At 42.4% G+C, this 12756-nt stretch overlaps 2 protein-coding genes across 2 annotated transcripts; one reads left to right on the top strand and one right to left on the bottom strand.

Annotated features, from left to right (window-relative positions):
• The first annotated feature begins 288 nt into the window (after window positions 1–288).
• LOC105285933 (protein BUD31 homolog) lies at window positions 289–1396 on the top strand. The gene is made up of 4 exons (XM_011350508.3): window positions 289–505; window positions 591–713; window positions 788–1022; window positions 1218–1396. The coding sequence occupies exons 1-3, from the start codon at window positions 412–414 to the stop codon at window positions 1003–1005; spliced, it is 435 nt and encodes a 144-aa protein (XP_011348810.1). The 5' UTR covers window positions 289–411; the 3' UTR covers window positions 1006–1022; window positions 1218–1396.
• Window positions 1018–12076, bottom strand: LOC105285925. Its single transcript, XM_011350498.3, has 20 exons — window positions 11871–12076; window positions 9461–11484; window positions 9259–9360; window positions 8902–9180; window positions 8473–8811; window positions 8178–8390; window positions 7884–8030; window positions 7418–7810; window positions 7096–7336; window positions 6872–7001; window positions 6494–6737; window positions 5723–5772; window positions 4776–5014; window positions 3445–4634; window positions 3383–3390; window positions 2876–3291; window positions 2498–2781; window positions 1996–2408; window positions 1532–1662; window positions 1018–1452 (listed from the first exon to the last, which is right to left on the bottom strand). Exons 2-20 carry the CDS (start codon window positions 11473–11475, stop codon window positions 1117–1119), a joined length of 7170 nt encoding a protein of 2389 aa, XP_011348800.2. The 5' UTR covers window positions 11476–11484; window positions 11871–12076; the 3' UTR covers window positions 1018–1116.
• Between the last annotated feature and the right edge of the window lie 680 nt (window positions 12077–12756).

The following is a 12756-nucleotide window of genomic DNA, read 5'->3' as shown; positions in this document are numbered from 1 at the left end:
CAAAAAGTATAAAAACAAAAGACAAACGTATCTTAATATTTTTTTTTACAAGACTGTGGTTCGGTTAATGCTCCAAATGCTTCGAAACACTTCTTTCAAAGAAAAAGGATAGAAAGCGTTCTGAAGTATTTTGAGTCTCAACTGGACCACAATCTAGAATATATTTAGAGCGGTTTTCATAGTCCATTTCACACGTTTTAGATACTAATACAGCTATCTAATTGGCTAATAAATATCTTAAGATGAATTTAAGGCGACTTTAATATATTCAGCTTATCGACGCCATATTGCTTTTAGTTCCGCTTATCAGGGATCTCTTATTAAATGCGGAACAGCGTCGAGCAGCGTATCGGTGGTTAATTATACATAAATATTTATAGTAATATTTAAAATAAATTAGAATATTACAATATGCCGAAAGTACGACGCAGCAAGAAACCGCCACCAGACGGTTGGGAATTGATAGAGCCTACGTTAGAGGAATTAGAACAAAAAATGCGCGAAGGTAGGTTAGCGTTTTGAGGTTAAGTTTAGCGATCGCTCCAGCTCCTCGATGAAGAGAATGTCTTAAAACAATTTTTTTGTTACAGCCGAGACGGAACCTCATGAGGGCAAGAGAAAGCAAGAATCCCTATGGCCGATATTTAAGATTCACCATCAGAAATCGCGCTACATATACGATTTGTTTTACAGGAGAAAAGCGATTAGTCGCGGTAAGTTGACGTGCCGTATTAAATGCCCTCGACCTGAAAATTTATAACTTCGTTCATTGTGTTTCACTTTTCAGAATTGTACGATTACTGCTTGAACGAGAACATCGCGGACAAGAATCTAATAGCCAAGTGGAAGAAGGTGGGCTACGAAAATCTCTGTTGCTTACGTTGCATCCAGACGAGGGACACGAACTTCGGCACAAATTGCATCTGCAGAGTGCCGAAAGGCAAGCTAGAGGAGGGCCGGATAGTGGAGTGCATACACTGTGGTTGCAGAGGATGTTCGGGCTGAGTGTGACTTTTCTTTATGTAAGGCACTCTTTTTGTTTTATTACTATGAAATTATAATCGGTATTAGTGCACTTGTGTTCCTTGGTAAAAATAAATCATGCAGACCGCATCTTCATTTGATCATCAAGTTCCACTTCTTGCACTCTGTAAATCGAGCGGCGAAGTACAGTGGTGTTTGCACACGCCAGTCATATGTGACACATTTATTTTCAGACTCGATGTTCACTCGTAGGACACGAGCGTTTTTTTTGAAGGCAGAAATCGTGATGTTCGTACCAAAGCGCATTTTCGGCAAGCGCATCAGTTTCTCGTCGCCATCCATGAAGATTTTACCACGAGGCGTGATCATCAACGAAGCGGTCCTCTTTAACGCGTCGTGACTGCCTTGCGGATCATAAACCAGTGCGATACCCTCGTCGTCGTTTCCTTCTTGCGAGACTTCTAAAAACTAACAAATGAATTAAAGTAGATTAAGCGATTGGACAAAAATTGTATATAATGAAATCATCGTGGTTGTATACAATTACCTTGAATTCAATTACGTGATTCGCATCAAACTGAGGACCTTGTGAGAACAGTGTACTTATTGCGTCTGTCAATTTCGCAGCAATCTTACCATTATTAGTGATCATGTAATCTTTATTATTGGTTTCCCAGCCTACAATTATTATAAATAATAGTTACATAGTTGTACGTTCCTAATGTGATACTTCATACTAAATGCAATAAACAATGTATAATTTTTCTTTTAATCCAGCTATTGGACCGACTAAATCGATGCAGAGTTTTAACTTTTAAATCAACTCAATAAATTATTACTGTTTAAAACCTATCATATCTAAAATGTTTTATTTTAGATATGAGATAAAATTTAGAATATGAAATATCTTAAATAAGTTTAAGATCACAATTTTAATTATATAATTTTTTAAATATCAATAAAAATCACACATAATATTTATTCCTCTCTCTCTCTCTGTTTTCTACGTACTGTATGGTAATATAGTGGTCCGTGCGATGTGATGTACACTTCTCGCAATATTATCCGCCTGTATTCGAACCCTCAGCGTAACTGGTTGATCAATCTCTATATTCCTTATAAAGCAGAAGGTCTCGGATCCCTTGTACACCGTCTCGAACTCGCTCGATGCCGGATCGAGAATCTCCCCGTTGGCTTTCTCCACGACAAACATTTGTTCCTCGGCGACGTACTCCGGATTAGTTATGTGCCATTTAACAAATAGACCCGCGGGTCTTTCCTCGATGTTCATTATCTGAACGGGCATCGTAGGGGAGACGCAACCGAGCTTTGATATCTGCTCGATAATCTCTTCCTTGTACGAGCTCAACGGGCGATCGAAATTTATGCTTGGAAGCTCGTCCGAGTACGGCACTGCTGGTATCCTAATAAATAATAAATAAATAAATAATTAATAATTGTGACAATTAAAGTTGAAGGATTGCATCTCGCGAGATGATTAGTTACGACTCACCTGCCTATGTCATTGCTCGCGGCAACGAAATTTGCAAATGCGCTGTATTGGCACGGACGTTGCAGCACATCCTCGCTCATCGATATAACGTTCCGTGCGTTTCGTATCTGTGCCTCGACTTCCCTCCTGCAAGCTCTCAATGGTATTAAACTCTCGTGCTTGTGAATGTCTGTTTCCAGTATCAGTTGTTCGCGTCTCTTATTGATTTCATGGCACACATCATCTAACAAAGATTGAAATGTCCCGTCTATATCTTTTAACGTTTTCATCATACTATTTTCTATCTAACAAAACAGTTTCCATACGTTAATACAAATATCACGGGAGGCAGCAATCGCAGCAAAGCGAGACGATAAAATTTGGAGAGAAGACACCCACCTCTTGATCAGCGTTGTCAAGATCTTTCAGTTGATAATCGAGTTTCGCTATATATTCCTGCGTAGATTGTACGATGCCTGTGACAATCTCTTCCACATTTTCTGGCAGTGCTTCTGTTGTCTGTGCGAAGGTATCTTTCGCAACGAGATGCGATGGATCCCAATTTTCATCGAGATTTCCCCGTTCGTATTCATTCAATTTCTTTAATGTGTTTGTTAATCTCGTCAGAAGTTCTTCCTTCTTGGTGTTTTCATTGCCGTTACTTGCCAGCGTTACAGGACTCTTGCTGGAAATATTTGGCATTAACGGTTTTATCGTGTATTTTTCGAATAATTTGTCACGACTGCCGAGATGTTCCATTTCCAACTCATCTGACAGATTCTGGTTGGTCAGCGCTTCCAAAATTTGTTCCATATCTGGAAAAAAATATTTCAAGACATGGATTAACGTAAATAATTACAACGATAATATTCATATATATGAATAAATATTAACATTGCAAATTGCAATACAGTCTTTCGGATTACATATATCGTTTGACCAAATCGTGCCAGGAATATTTTGCATACTGATCATCAGTTTGAACATCTTTCTCGGCGAAGGTTTGGGTCTCCTGATTATTTAGTATTAAGTGTCTCCTCAATCCTCCCTTCGCACATTTTACGCGATCTCGCAATTTGCTACGATCTGTTTCGTTACTACCAATCTGGGAATTGTTCTCGTCACGATTCTTATTCGGTGACAACAACACGCCACTCCAGTAGTCTGGATCGTTATGACAATCGTGCAAGGATGCCTGTGTGCCAATTCCTATGATTTGCCAGGAATATTTTATGCTGCACATTTTATACGCAGGCTCATTGGCACTCGTATTGTCCAGCAAATCTTGTAACAAACTGCTTGACGTTTGCGTGCTTATTCCAATAACTTGCCAAGAATATTTTATCTTACACTCGTAAGGCTTTTTGCTGTACACACCGACGCTTTTTATTCCATATGTATCATATTGCTTTCCTTGAGAAAGCGGCATCCAATTAGCTGCTTCCCATTTATAAAAATGTTTTATTCTGCTTTTCTCATCAATGACATTGTCATCCCGAATCTTGGCTGAACTGGTATTAGTGGAGGAATTTGTTTTGGTGGAGTTTAAGCAACGTTGTACAAAATGCGTGGTGCAATTTTCTGCTAGAGCATCGTTCTCATAATGTAACACATTTATTTCACATTCGCTGTTGATAGACTGCAATTGATTTGACGTTATCCTAAATACTGATTTCTGATTCAGAGTATTTGCAAACGCTTCCTCATTTTCCATCGTGAAACTTGGTGCTGACAGCGAAACCAATGCTGATATCGTAGAAGCAGTGTCTGTATCATAGAATGATTGGTTTGGCAACGACACAATTGGCGATTCGCTCATGTCATTACTGACTTGCGCCTCTATCTTTGGCAAAATTGCAAATCTGTCCTCGCATTTCGTTCGAGGGTGCTTCATCTGTGGCAGATTGTGCTTTCTTGATAATTCTATGGATCTCGAACTCGCTCTGTGCAAATCTTGATCGTCTGTTGATGTTTCCAAGTGCACAGGTACTGTGTTGGGAAAGCACAACGTGCGATCGTTCTTGTTACAGGATGATTCCTCTGACGGGCACGCATTTTGCAAAGTATCGATTCCCTTTATGCCTGTGGAATCTGCTTTCCCAGAAATGGTGTATTTTGTACTTTGATTCTTCAATTTCGTACCATTGAGTCTCTTTACCTGCTTCGACATACAGAAATTGATATCTTTTCTGGGCACAATTCTTTCTATACTTTTTGACATAGATATGCAAGAAATATGTAATGAGAACAAGAAAATACATTTGTTTTTTAATATTTCACTTGGGAGAAAGAGAGAGACCTCAAGCAAGTTTCTCAAAGGATTATACAATGTATGCGACGGTGTCTCAAAGAACATCAGTGCAGGATTGTTCTTATAATTTTGTGCCCACAGAATTTGAGGCCTGTCTTCCGAGAAGGGTATATTGAAGCTCTGCTTGACAGGCACGGGTCTTACGACAGGAATCATTACATTCCTGGTATCCAGCATTACGTCTGGCGTAATCATCCTTTTCCTCTGCGGATTAACCATTTTCTGCTCTTTTCACTTCCTACGCCAAATATAATATCAAACATGTAATATCAAGGTAGACTCTGAATCAACTCCTCACAATAAACACATGTATGTATTGCTCGTTATAACCTGTACACCTGACGCTGCTAAATAATCAAGATAAGTACAAGAGACCTAAATAAATCAGCCTGTTTCATTCATTTTGCATGATATTTCTGCAATCTGCGATCGGACGCACAACAAAACGTATCTGCAAAAATCTTAATTCGAACTTTAAGAATAGCTTTATCATTTCCTAATTGTTATTATCGGTACTTTATCGCGCTTCACGTCACGATCGATCACGACGTGTAAGAATTCGACATATTTTTGAAAATCACACGACACATTAAGATCAAGGAAAAAAACATGCATCGTTAAAGGCACAAATTTTGATACTCACGGAAACGTTCACTTAAAGGGAAAGTCGAAAGTCACTTAAAGATACAATTAAAACTGGAGATTTTGCAGGGGAAAGCTGATGACACGCGAGAACAATTTGACGAGTAATCACGAAAGATTTTGCCGGAGGAAGGATTAATTATAACATTTGAAATGCACGCGTGATGGTGATCGCGCATCTCCATGGGCGGTGCATCTTGTTGCACTGATGTGAGCTGTTCTAAATATAACCAACGCGTGCATGATATCACGCGGTGTGAAATCATCCCGTGTCCCATAAATCTCGCGATCGCGTAATGCTCGTAAATTTATCATGCTTTGTTCGTAAAGGATGATAATTTTCCTCGAAAGATTCACAACTCATGAAATGCGACAGAAAAAGCATCAGTGTTTAAATCATTGTATTTATACGATATTTATATAATATTTATATGACAAAGTTACATTGTCGTTGCGTTATATACATAATTATGTTATATTTGAACATTATAATACAATCCGATATATCACATAATCCTCCCTGATGTTAAATTAAATTAAAATATTTGACAGTAATTAACAATAATTATGCTGAAGAAATAATACGTGTGTGAAGGAGAAGAGTGAGTTTCGGTGTATCACGCTGATATATCGTAATTGCTAATCGTACAGGCTGATATCGATAATTCCTGACGATTTGCGGATCACCGCTCTCCCACTCTCTCTCTCTCTCGATTCGTTACAAACATATTTCCTCACGTAGTCTCACGAAGGATCTGATTCAAAGTTTTTCTGGGAACCCAAATCCTTTATCACATACTTTTGCATTCACTTCCGCCGCTGGATTATAAATAGAATTTATTATTAAAATCGTTCGAGCTATAAAATCTCTCCTTACACCTCGAATCGCGCTAGAAATAGACGAGGGGATTATCTACTAGGATGCGCTAAAAAGTACGTTCGTGTAATCAAAGTGGAGAGGTGGAGAATCGCGCGGGGATCGTCCCGTTTCTGAGAGCCTCGCCTTTCCATTGCGAAGCCGTTAGTTTTGCCTCTTTAGAAGCTGATCGATCTGCGTTTTGTACATCTCCTTGATGTCCTCGAGATCCAGCCGCAGCTCTTGGTTCTCCTCGACCTTCTCACCGTACATCTGCAGCAACGCGTCGTACCTGGTCTGCGTTTCACTGAGGCTCTCGTTGAGCGCCTGCGCCTCCGAGACCTTGCTACTCAGATCCTCAACCTTCAGGGTTAACGTTGCCAGTTCCGCGTTCAACGCATCCCTCTCCACGTTCCGCCGAGACAGCTCCCACTGCAGTTGTTGTATCTCGCCTGTAAAATTACAGATTACAGTTCTCCAAGTGAAGTAACTCTTGCAAGTAACCGTTGTTGAATGACCGATAACGGAATCGCTCAAGCCTGATAATGTTACCGATAAGCATCGAGTGCGCGACGCAGAAGCTTACCGTCCCTCTGTTTCAGTTGCGCTTGTAAGTTTTCGAAAATCGACGTGCTGCTCGAACCCGCCCTAATTCCCTCGTACGACATCGGCGGGAATCTTCCAGAATTATTGTCGAATACCGAGTTTTCGCTAAACTGAAGAGAAAAAGTGTTTGTATTGCCACATATATACATGCGTGTGTGTGATTGACTGTCGATTGCAATCTCGTGAGACTTATTAACAACGTACGGCCGGCCAGACGCTATTCACGCTGCTGACGGATTCCTGCTCTATACTGAGGGTAGGGCTAAACCGCAGCTCCTCGTCGGTGTTCTGTTGCTGTTCCATTACCGCGTTGTTCCGTCTTCGTTCCGCGTCGATCGCTGCCTTCTCCACGGCTAGCTTTTCCTCCAAGGCATTTATTTCTTCTTTCAGTTCCTGTATATTGGCGGAATGTGTCTCCTCGAGGGCATTTATTGCGTCCTGAAGCCTGAAGTTCGAGCATATCACAGAGCGTTCTTTTATCATTTTGCTCGAACGCACGTATTTACGCGTTCTAAATAATACTTACTGTGCATCACGCTCCAACAATCTCTCGTTTTCCTCTTTCAGCTTGTCATGAGACTCCTGCAACTTCAACCTTTCCCTCTCTTTTATGTTGAGCTTCGATTCCAAGTGCGACTCCTTGGATTTAAGATTAACGTTCTCCTCTCTGAGAAGCCGATCCATCTCTAACAGGTTCTCAATTTTCGACTGCAACTCAATGTTCTTCTCCGACAGGACCTTCTCTTGCTTCATGAAGCTGTTGGATTTGTGTAGCAAACTCGCTTGGAGCTGTTCCAGTTGTCTTAGCAGGGGCTTCGTCGCTACCGAGACCGACTCGGATAACTCTTCGCTTCTAGCTTCCGCTACCTCCAGTCGTTTAAGTAACTCGTTATTTTCTTGCTTGAGAAACTCTTCCCTTCTACGTCGTAAAAGATAATTAGAATTAATATCGAACAAATAGGCATGAACTTGATTTAATACGTGACATTTACTTGACATGAGACTCCTCGGCCTGACGATACTTCAATTTCAAATTCTCCACTTGTGCAAGCAACTGGCACGATTCTCCCGCGTTATCTACAGCTTCCTTTAATTCCTCCTCCGTGGTCAACAGCTTTTTCCTAGTTTCCGTCAAATCCCTGTCGCACAGAATACAGAAGCTGTTATTGTCGATCGACTTTGCGCTATTCTTATGTGTTACACAGCTTATAGAATTTAATATATATATATATATATATATATATATATGTACTTTATACAGAAGTAATTAGTGACTGTATATTCACATTTTTGCAGCGTCTAGACTCTTCTTATAGGCTTCCATCTTATGCGCCGTGTTATCCAGTTTTTCCTGCAGCGTCAGTATTTCCTTCTCTTGCTTCTTCGTTTTCGCGGTGAGTGTGTGGACAGCTTCTATCTGGCTGCGCTCCACCTCCTCCTTCGCGTGTAGCGATCGCTTCAGCCTCTCCAATTCCGTATTCTGCTCCTCGATTTGTTCTCTAGAAAAATTTATCATTCGCTGTCACTCGCCGTTCCTCCAACGCGATTGAAACAAGAATGAGAGTGTAACGCGAGATATACTTTTGACTCTTTATCGTCGCGTCCGTTTCCTTTTCCTTCACTCGCAGCTTCTTAATGATATTGCTGTGCTGAAGCTGTTGCTTGCTGAGCTTCTCGCCCTCCTCGCGCAGCTCCTTTATAATTTCATCTTTCTCGGCGTTAATGCTGGACATTTCCTGCGACGACAGCCGCGACGCCGCCTCCAGTTTCAACTGATCCAAATTCTTCCGCAACTGATCGCGCTCCCTTATCGCCTGCTGAAACTTCCTCTCCAATGCCGACAAACGCTGCGTGTACTCATCCGTGATTTGATTTATATTTTGATTCTGCTCCGCGTGTTTCTCGAAATTCTCAAGCTGCCTAAAAAAACGTGTCCGTTCGAGTAAGCATCGGCGTTATTCCAAGTGGAACGGACGGTAAGCTCTTGACAGTATATCACGACGGACTTACTTCATTAAATTCGCATTTTGCTCGTGCAACTCCATGTTTATTCTGCTCACGTCGATTAGCTTCGACTCCCTCGCTTCCAAAATTTCCGTCATTTCCTGTATGCGTTTCAATAATTTCTCAATCTCCATATTCGCCTCGTCCGAGCCGATACTGATCTCGCTCAACTCGCGGGAGTGGCCTCTGGTCTTCAAGGTTTTCGTCAGCAGATCACCGCCTTTAGTCAACTGCAATTTCGCTGGACTCTGTCGAGATTGCGTCGAACTCGAGTCCCCGTTTGGACTGTTGACAACGAACCGCGTATAAGCTATGTTGAAGCGCGAAAAATGTTAAACGTAATCAGCAGATCTCTCTTTGTACCTGGATATTATCTCGATGTCGCTCGACGTTGTGGTTTCCAATTCGTCGCCACTCGTATGCCCACTAGCCTGATCGGAGCCAATTTTCACTAGGTCCGAACGACTGATTAAAAAAAAGTAGATTTTATAAATATTAAATATTACGCAATTATTATTATTATGAATCGAAATAATTAAGAAATTGGGTGAATTTAGAGGTTTACCTTTCTGATGATATGGGTGAATTTTCTCGATGCATTTCCGTGCAATGTTGCTCCATATCAGTCAGCTCGCCCTTCTCGACCATAGCATCAGCCAGCATAGTCTTCACGTAAGAACTAGCGGTCAAGGGAGCCTCCGGCACCTTCGAATCACCCGTGCAGATTAACGTCGTGTTATCTTCCGAGCTACTTTCAATCAACGTTCCCTCCCTGCTCGAATCGGTAGATATTAAATACTGATCGGTACTACTTTCGATTATCGTGCTATCTGCCGCGTTCTCGGCCTGAGGATAACTATCGGGATCTGGCGGTTCTATAGTGCTCATTAATTGAGAAAACGTGGAAAGATCCGGCTTCTCGCTTACTCCCTCCAGGTAGTCCAATTTTCGAATTGGCTGAGTGGTGATCGGCTCGATCATCAGATGCATGTTGTGCTTCTCCTTCAGAGAATCGAGACTCAGGTTTAACTTGCTCTCGGTGCAGGTTTTCGCTGACGTTTGCTTGTCGTCCGGGCATGAGTCGTGCATCTTCGTAGGCATCTTCATACTTACGTCAGCCAGTTCGATCTTGTTCTTAACTGTTGCATCCAACTGTTGAAACGATTCGAGCACCGTCATTACCGTGCCTTCGGAAGCTGAAGTGTAAGAGTCGTCAGCCACGCTTACTTCATCCAGTTCGTCCACGTCCGGTATTACCTCGACGCTGTCGGGGGAGGTTTTCGAGCTGTCCGCGTGCGAGTACGAAGTCTTACTCGCGTCTAAACCGGGGAACGCGTTCGGCGACGGTGTGCTATCGATACTGCAGGGGTACGAGGAGTTCGTGACGTTCAACGTTCTCACTTCTTCCATCGGAGATTCATACGGGGAGATGTCGGACGAGGACGCTTCCGCGTAGTGATCCCTCGGTGGCTGTAGCATGTTGTGGCACTCCACGCACGGCGTGGGGCATTCATCGCCGTCCAGAACCGGCGGCGACTCTGAATTCTTAGGGTCGATCGGAGACAGGTACGGACTGCTGTCGCTTTTCCAATCGCCCAGCACTTCCACGGAGCTCGGCGACGTCACCAGGCTGTCCGGCAGGATCTCAACCGACTCGGAGTTCACCTTGATGTCCACGACGGAGGGACTCAGCGAATTACTGACCGAATTGGGATCCGATTCTGGCGTGGTGGTGCAGTCGGTGTTCGACTCGGAACCAAGTATCTCCACACTCTCCAGACTCTTCTTGTCACTCTCGGAGGAAACGGCAGGTACTTTATGGAACACATTAATGGGACTCGACGTGCGATCGGCGTCGTTGCTTTCTGATACCACCTCGTTGGCGCACTGTTCTTCTTCCCCCTCATCGCTGCTCGTTGTGGAATCATCGTCAATATTGTCTGTCCTCGGGGCTCGATACACTTGTTCCAGATCCAGACTGGCACTTTTAGCTACACACTTTTCCGTACTGATAGGAACATTATCCACAGATAGCTGCTCTGGAGGCGTACAAGGCTCTGATGCAGCTTTGCCATCAGACTCTTTGGATATGCTAGGGCTAGTATTTACAGATTTACTGACAGTATTGGAATCCGTTTCATTTCTCTTGTATGTAGACTCGTTTTCTACTGTTGCAGCTTTCGTCTCCTTCGCAGTCAGTTTTTCGGGAGCGGAAGTGGAAGATACCAGCTTTTGTTGCTGTTCATTCTGACCGCTGGTGTTTTGCAACGACTTGGAATGCTTAACGGTCTTCCACGTATTCTCATCTATGATCTTCGGGGGTTCGAAGAACGATCCCGTAAAGCTACCCCAAATGCTGCTCGAACCTGGTTGTTTCTGCGGATTGTTGTCATGTTTGCTGGTGTCCTCTTCATTTTGCAATCCCCAGCTAGCAAAGAAGTCTGAAGTGTCCACCGGGCGCGACTGAATTACCTTTGGCTCTTCCTCCTTGATATCCAAGGCCTTGTCTATCGTTTTCTGAGCCTCCTTCAGCGCGGATTTCGCCAAGTTGGCAAATCCCGTGGCATCGAACCAGCTCATGCTTCATGCCTAAAATAAAAGAAGCGATAAGTTGCTTGATCTATTTTCCTGGGCACAAATAAATATGTGTGTGTGTGTGTGTGTGTGTGTGTATTTAATATAGGAGAGAGTTAACCTTTGGAATCACCTCCCTTATAAACATAAATACTATTTACATAATTAGCAATGCGAGATCGGACTGACTAAGGAACCACGTACGTTACTTAGATCAATAACACGCTCCCGAACGATAGAAAATTGACGTTACAAAATGCACTCGCCGAACACACGTACTGGCATGCCCGTTAATTATCCGCGAACTCTCAAAAACAAATCTCGCTCGATTTATTATGATTTCTGTTACGTGGCATTTTTTGCGCGCACTCGCTCTCCCCTATCGCGAATGACATACGTACATTTTGCACGACATTCTCTCCGAGATGATGATCACCGTGGCGGTGATGTGCGCGTTGCTCGTGCTCTCGAATCGTTATCTTCACAGATCGCAGTCGATCTGCGTATCAATTGTCAAAATGTATTTAGCAGCCGACATGTTCGTTTATGTGTCACCGAGCGAATGCATGTGTGCGTGTCGTGACAGTGCTATCAATCTCACAGTTCTGCCAACATGCACCTGTTTAGAGTTCACTCAGATGTGCAAACTTCGCTCTTGGAAAGTCATAGAGGGGGGGGGGGGGGCGATATCGCGCCAGCTGAGCGTCCAGGTAGGAACCTGTCCATGAGGAACTAAAGTGAGCTATCGTCGATAATTTATCGACCGAATTCGTCGGTAATTCAGATTAATACGCGCGCGCGTGTGCACATCGTTTGTATCAGCGTTGGCACATTTATCCGTAAATTGTAATAGAGTACGTATGTTATGCGTAAACTATGTAAACTATGTATAACATGTCATTTATGTGAAGAATGAGTAATTAAAATAAAAAATATGTTTTGTCGAAGGCTTTCTTTATATTTTGAATTTTAAATGTTGCATATTCGTTCGAATCATATAATTTTAACGTTTTACAATGCCAGAGATCAGTCTTAACAACATTTTTGAAATGATCCCATTCAGTAACATTAAAAAGAATATTACGTCCAAGCATGAAGGCAGTTAGTTTGTATGAAATAATTAATTTATGCAGTTGTGTGTTTATTTGAAATTCTGTCTATTTCTTCTTTCTTCACTGTATTGAAGGTAATAAAGTTTGTGAGGCTGTACATCCCATTCCAGACGTTGAATCATCTTTTCTTACAAGATGAACTTCATTAGAAGTACTTTATGTGTCGGTTTAATTC

This window comes from Ooceraea biroi, chromosome 4 (assembly GCF_003672135.1).
Source record: "Ooceraea biroi isolate clonal line C1 chromosome 4, Obir_v5.4, whole genome shotgun sequence".
Classification (NCBI taxonomy): Eukaryota; Metazoa; Arthropoda; class Insecta; order Hymenoptera; family Formicidae; genus Ooceraea; species Ooceraea biroi.
The sequence above is the reverse complement of the archived record's forward strand: the minus strand, read 5'-3'. Positions and strand labels throughout refer to the sequence as shown.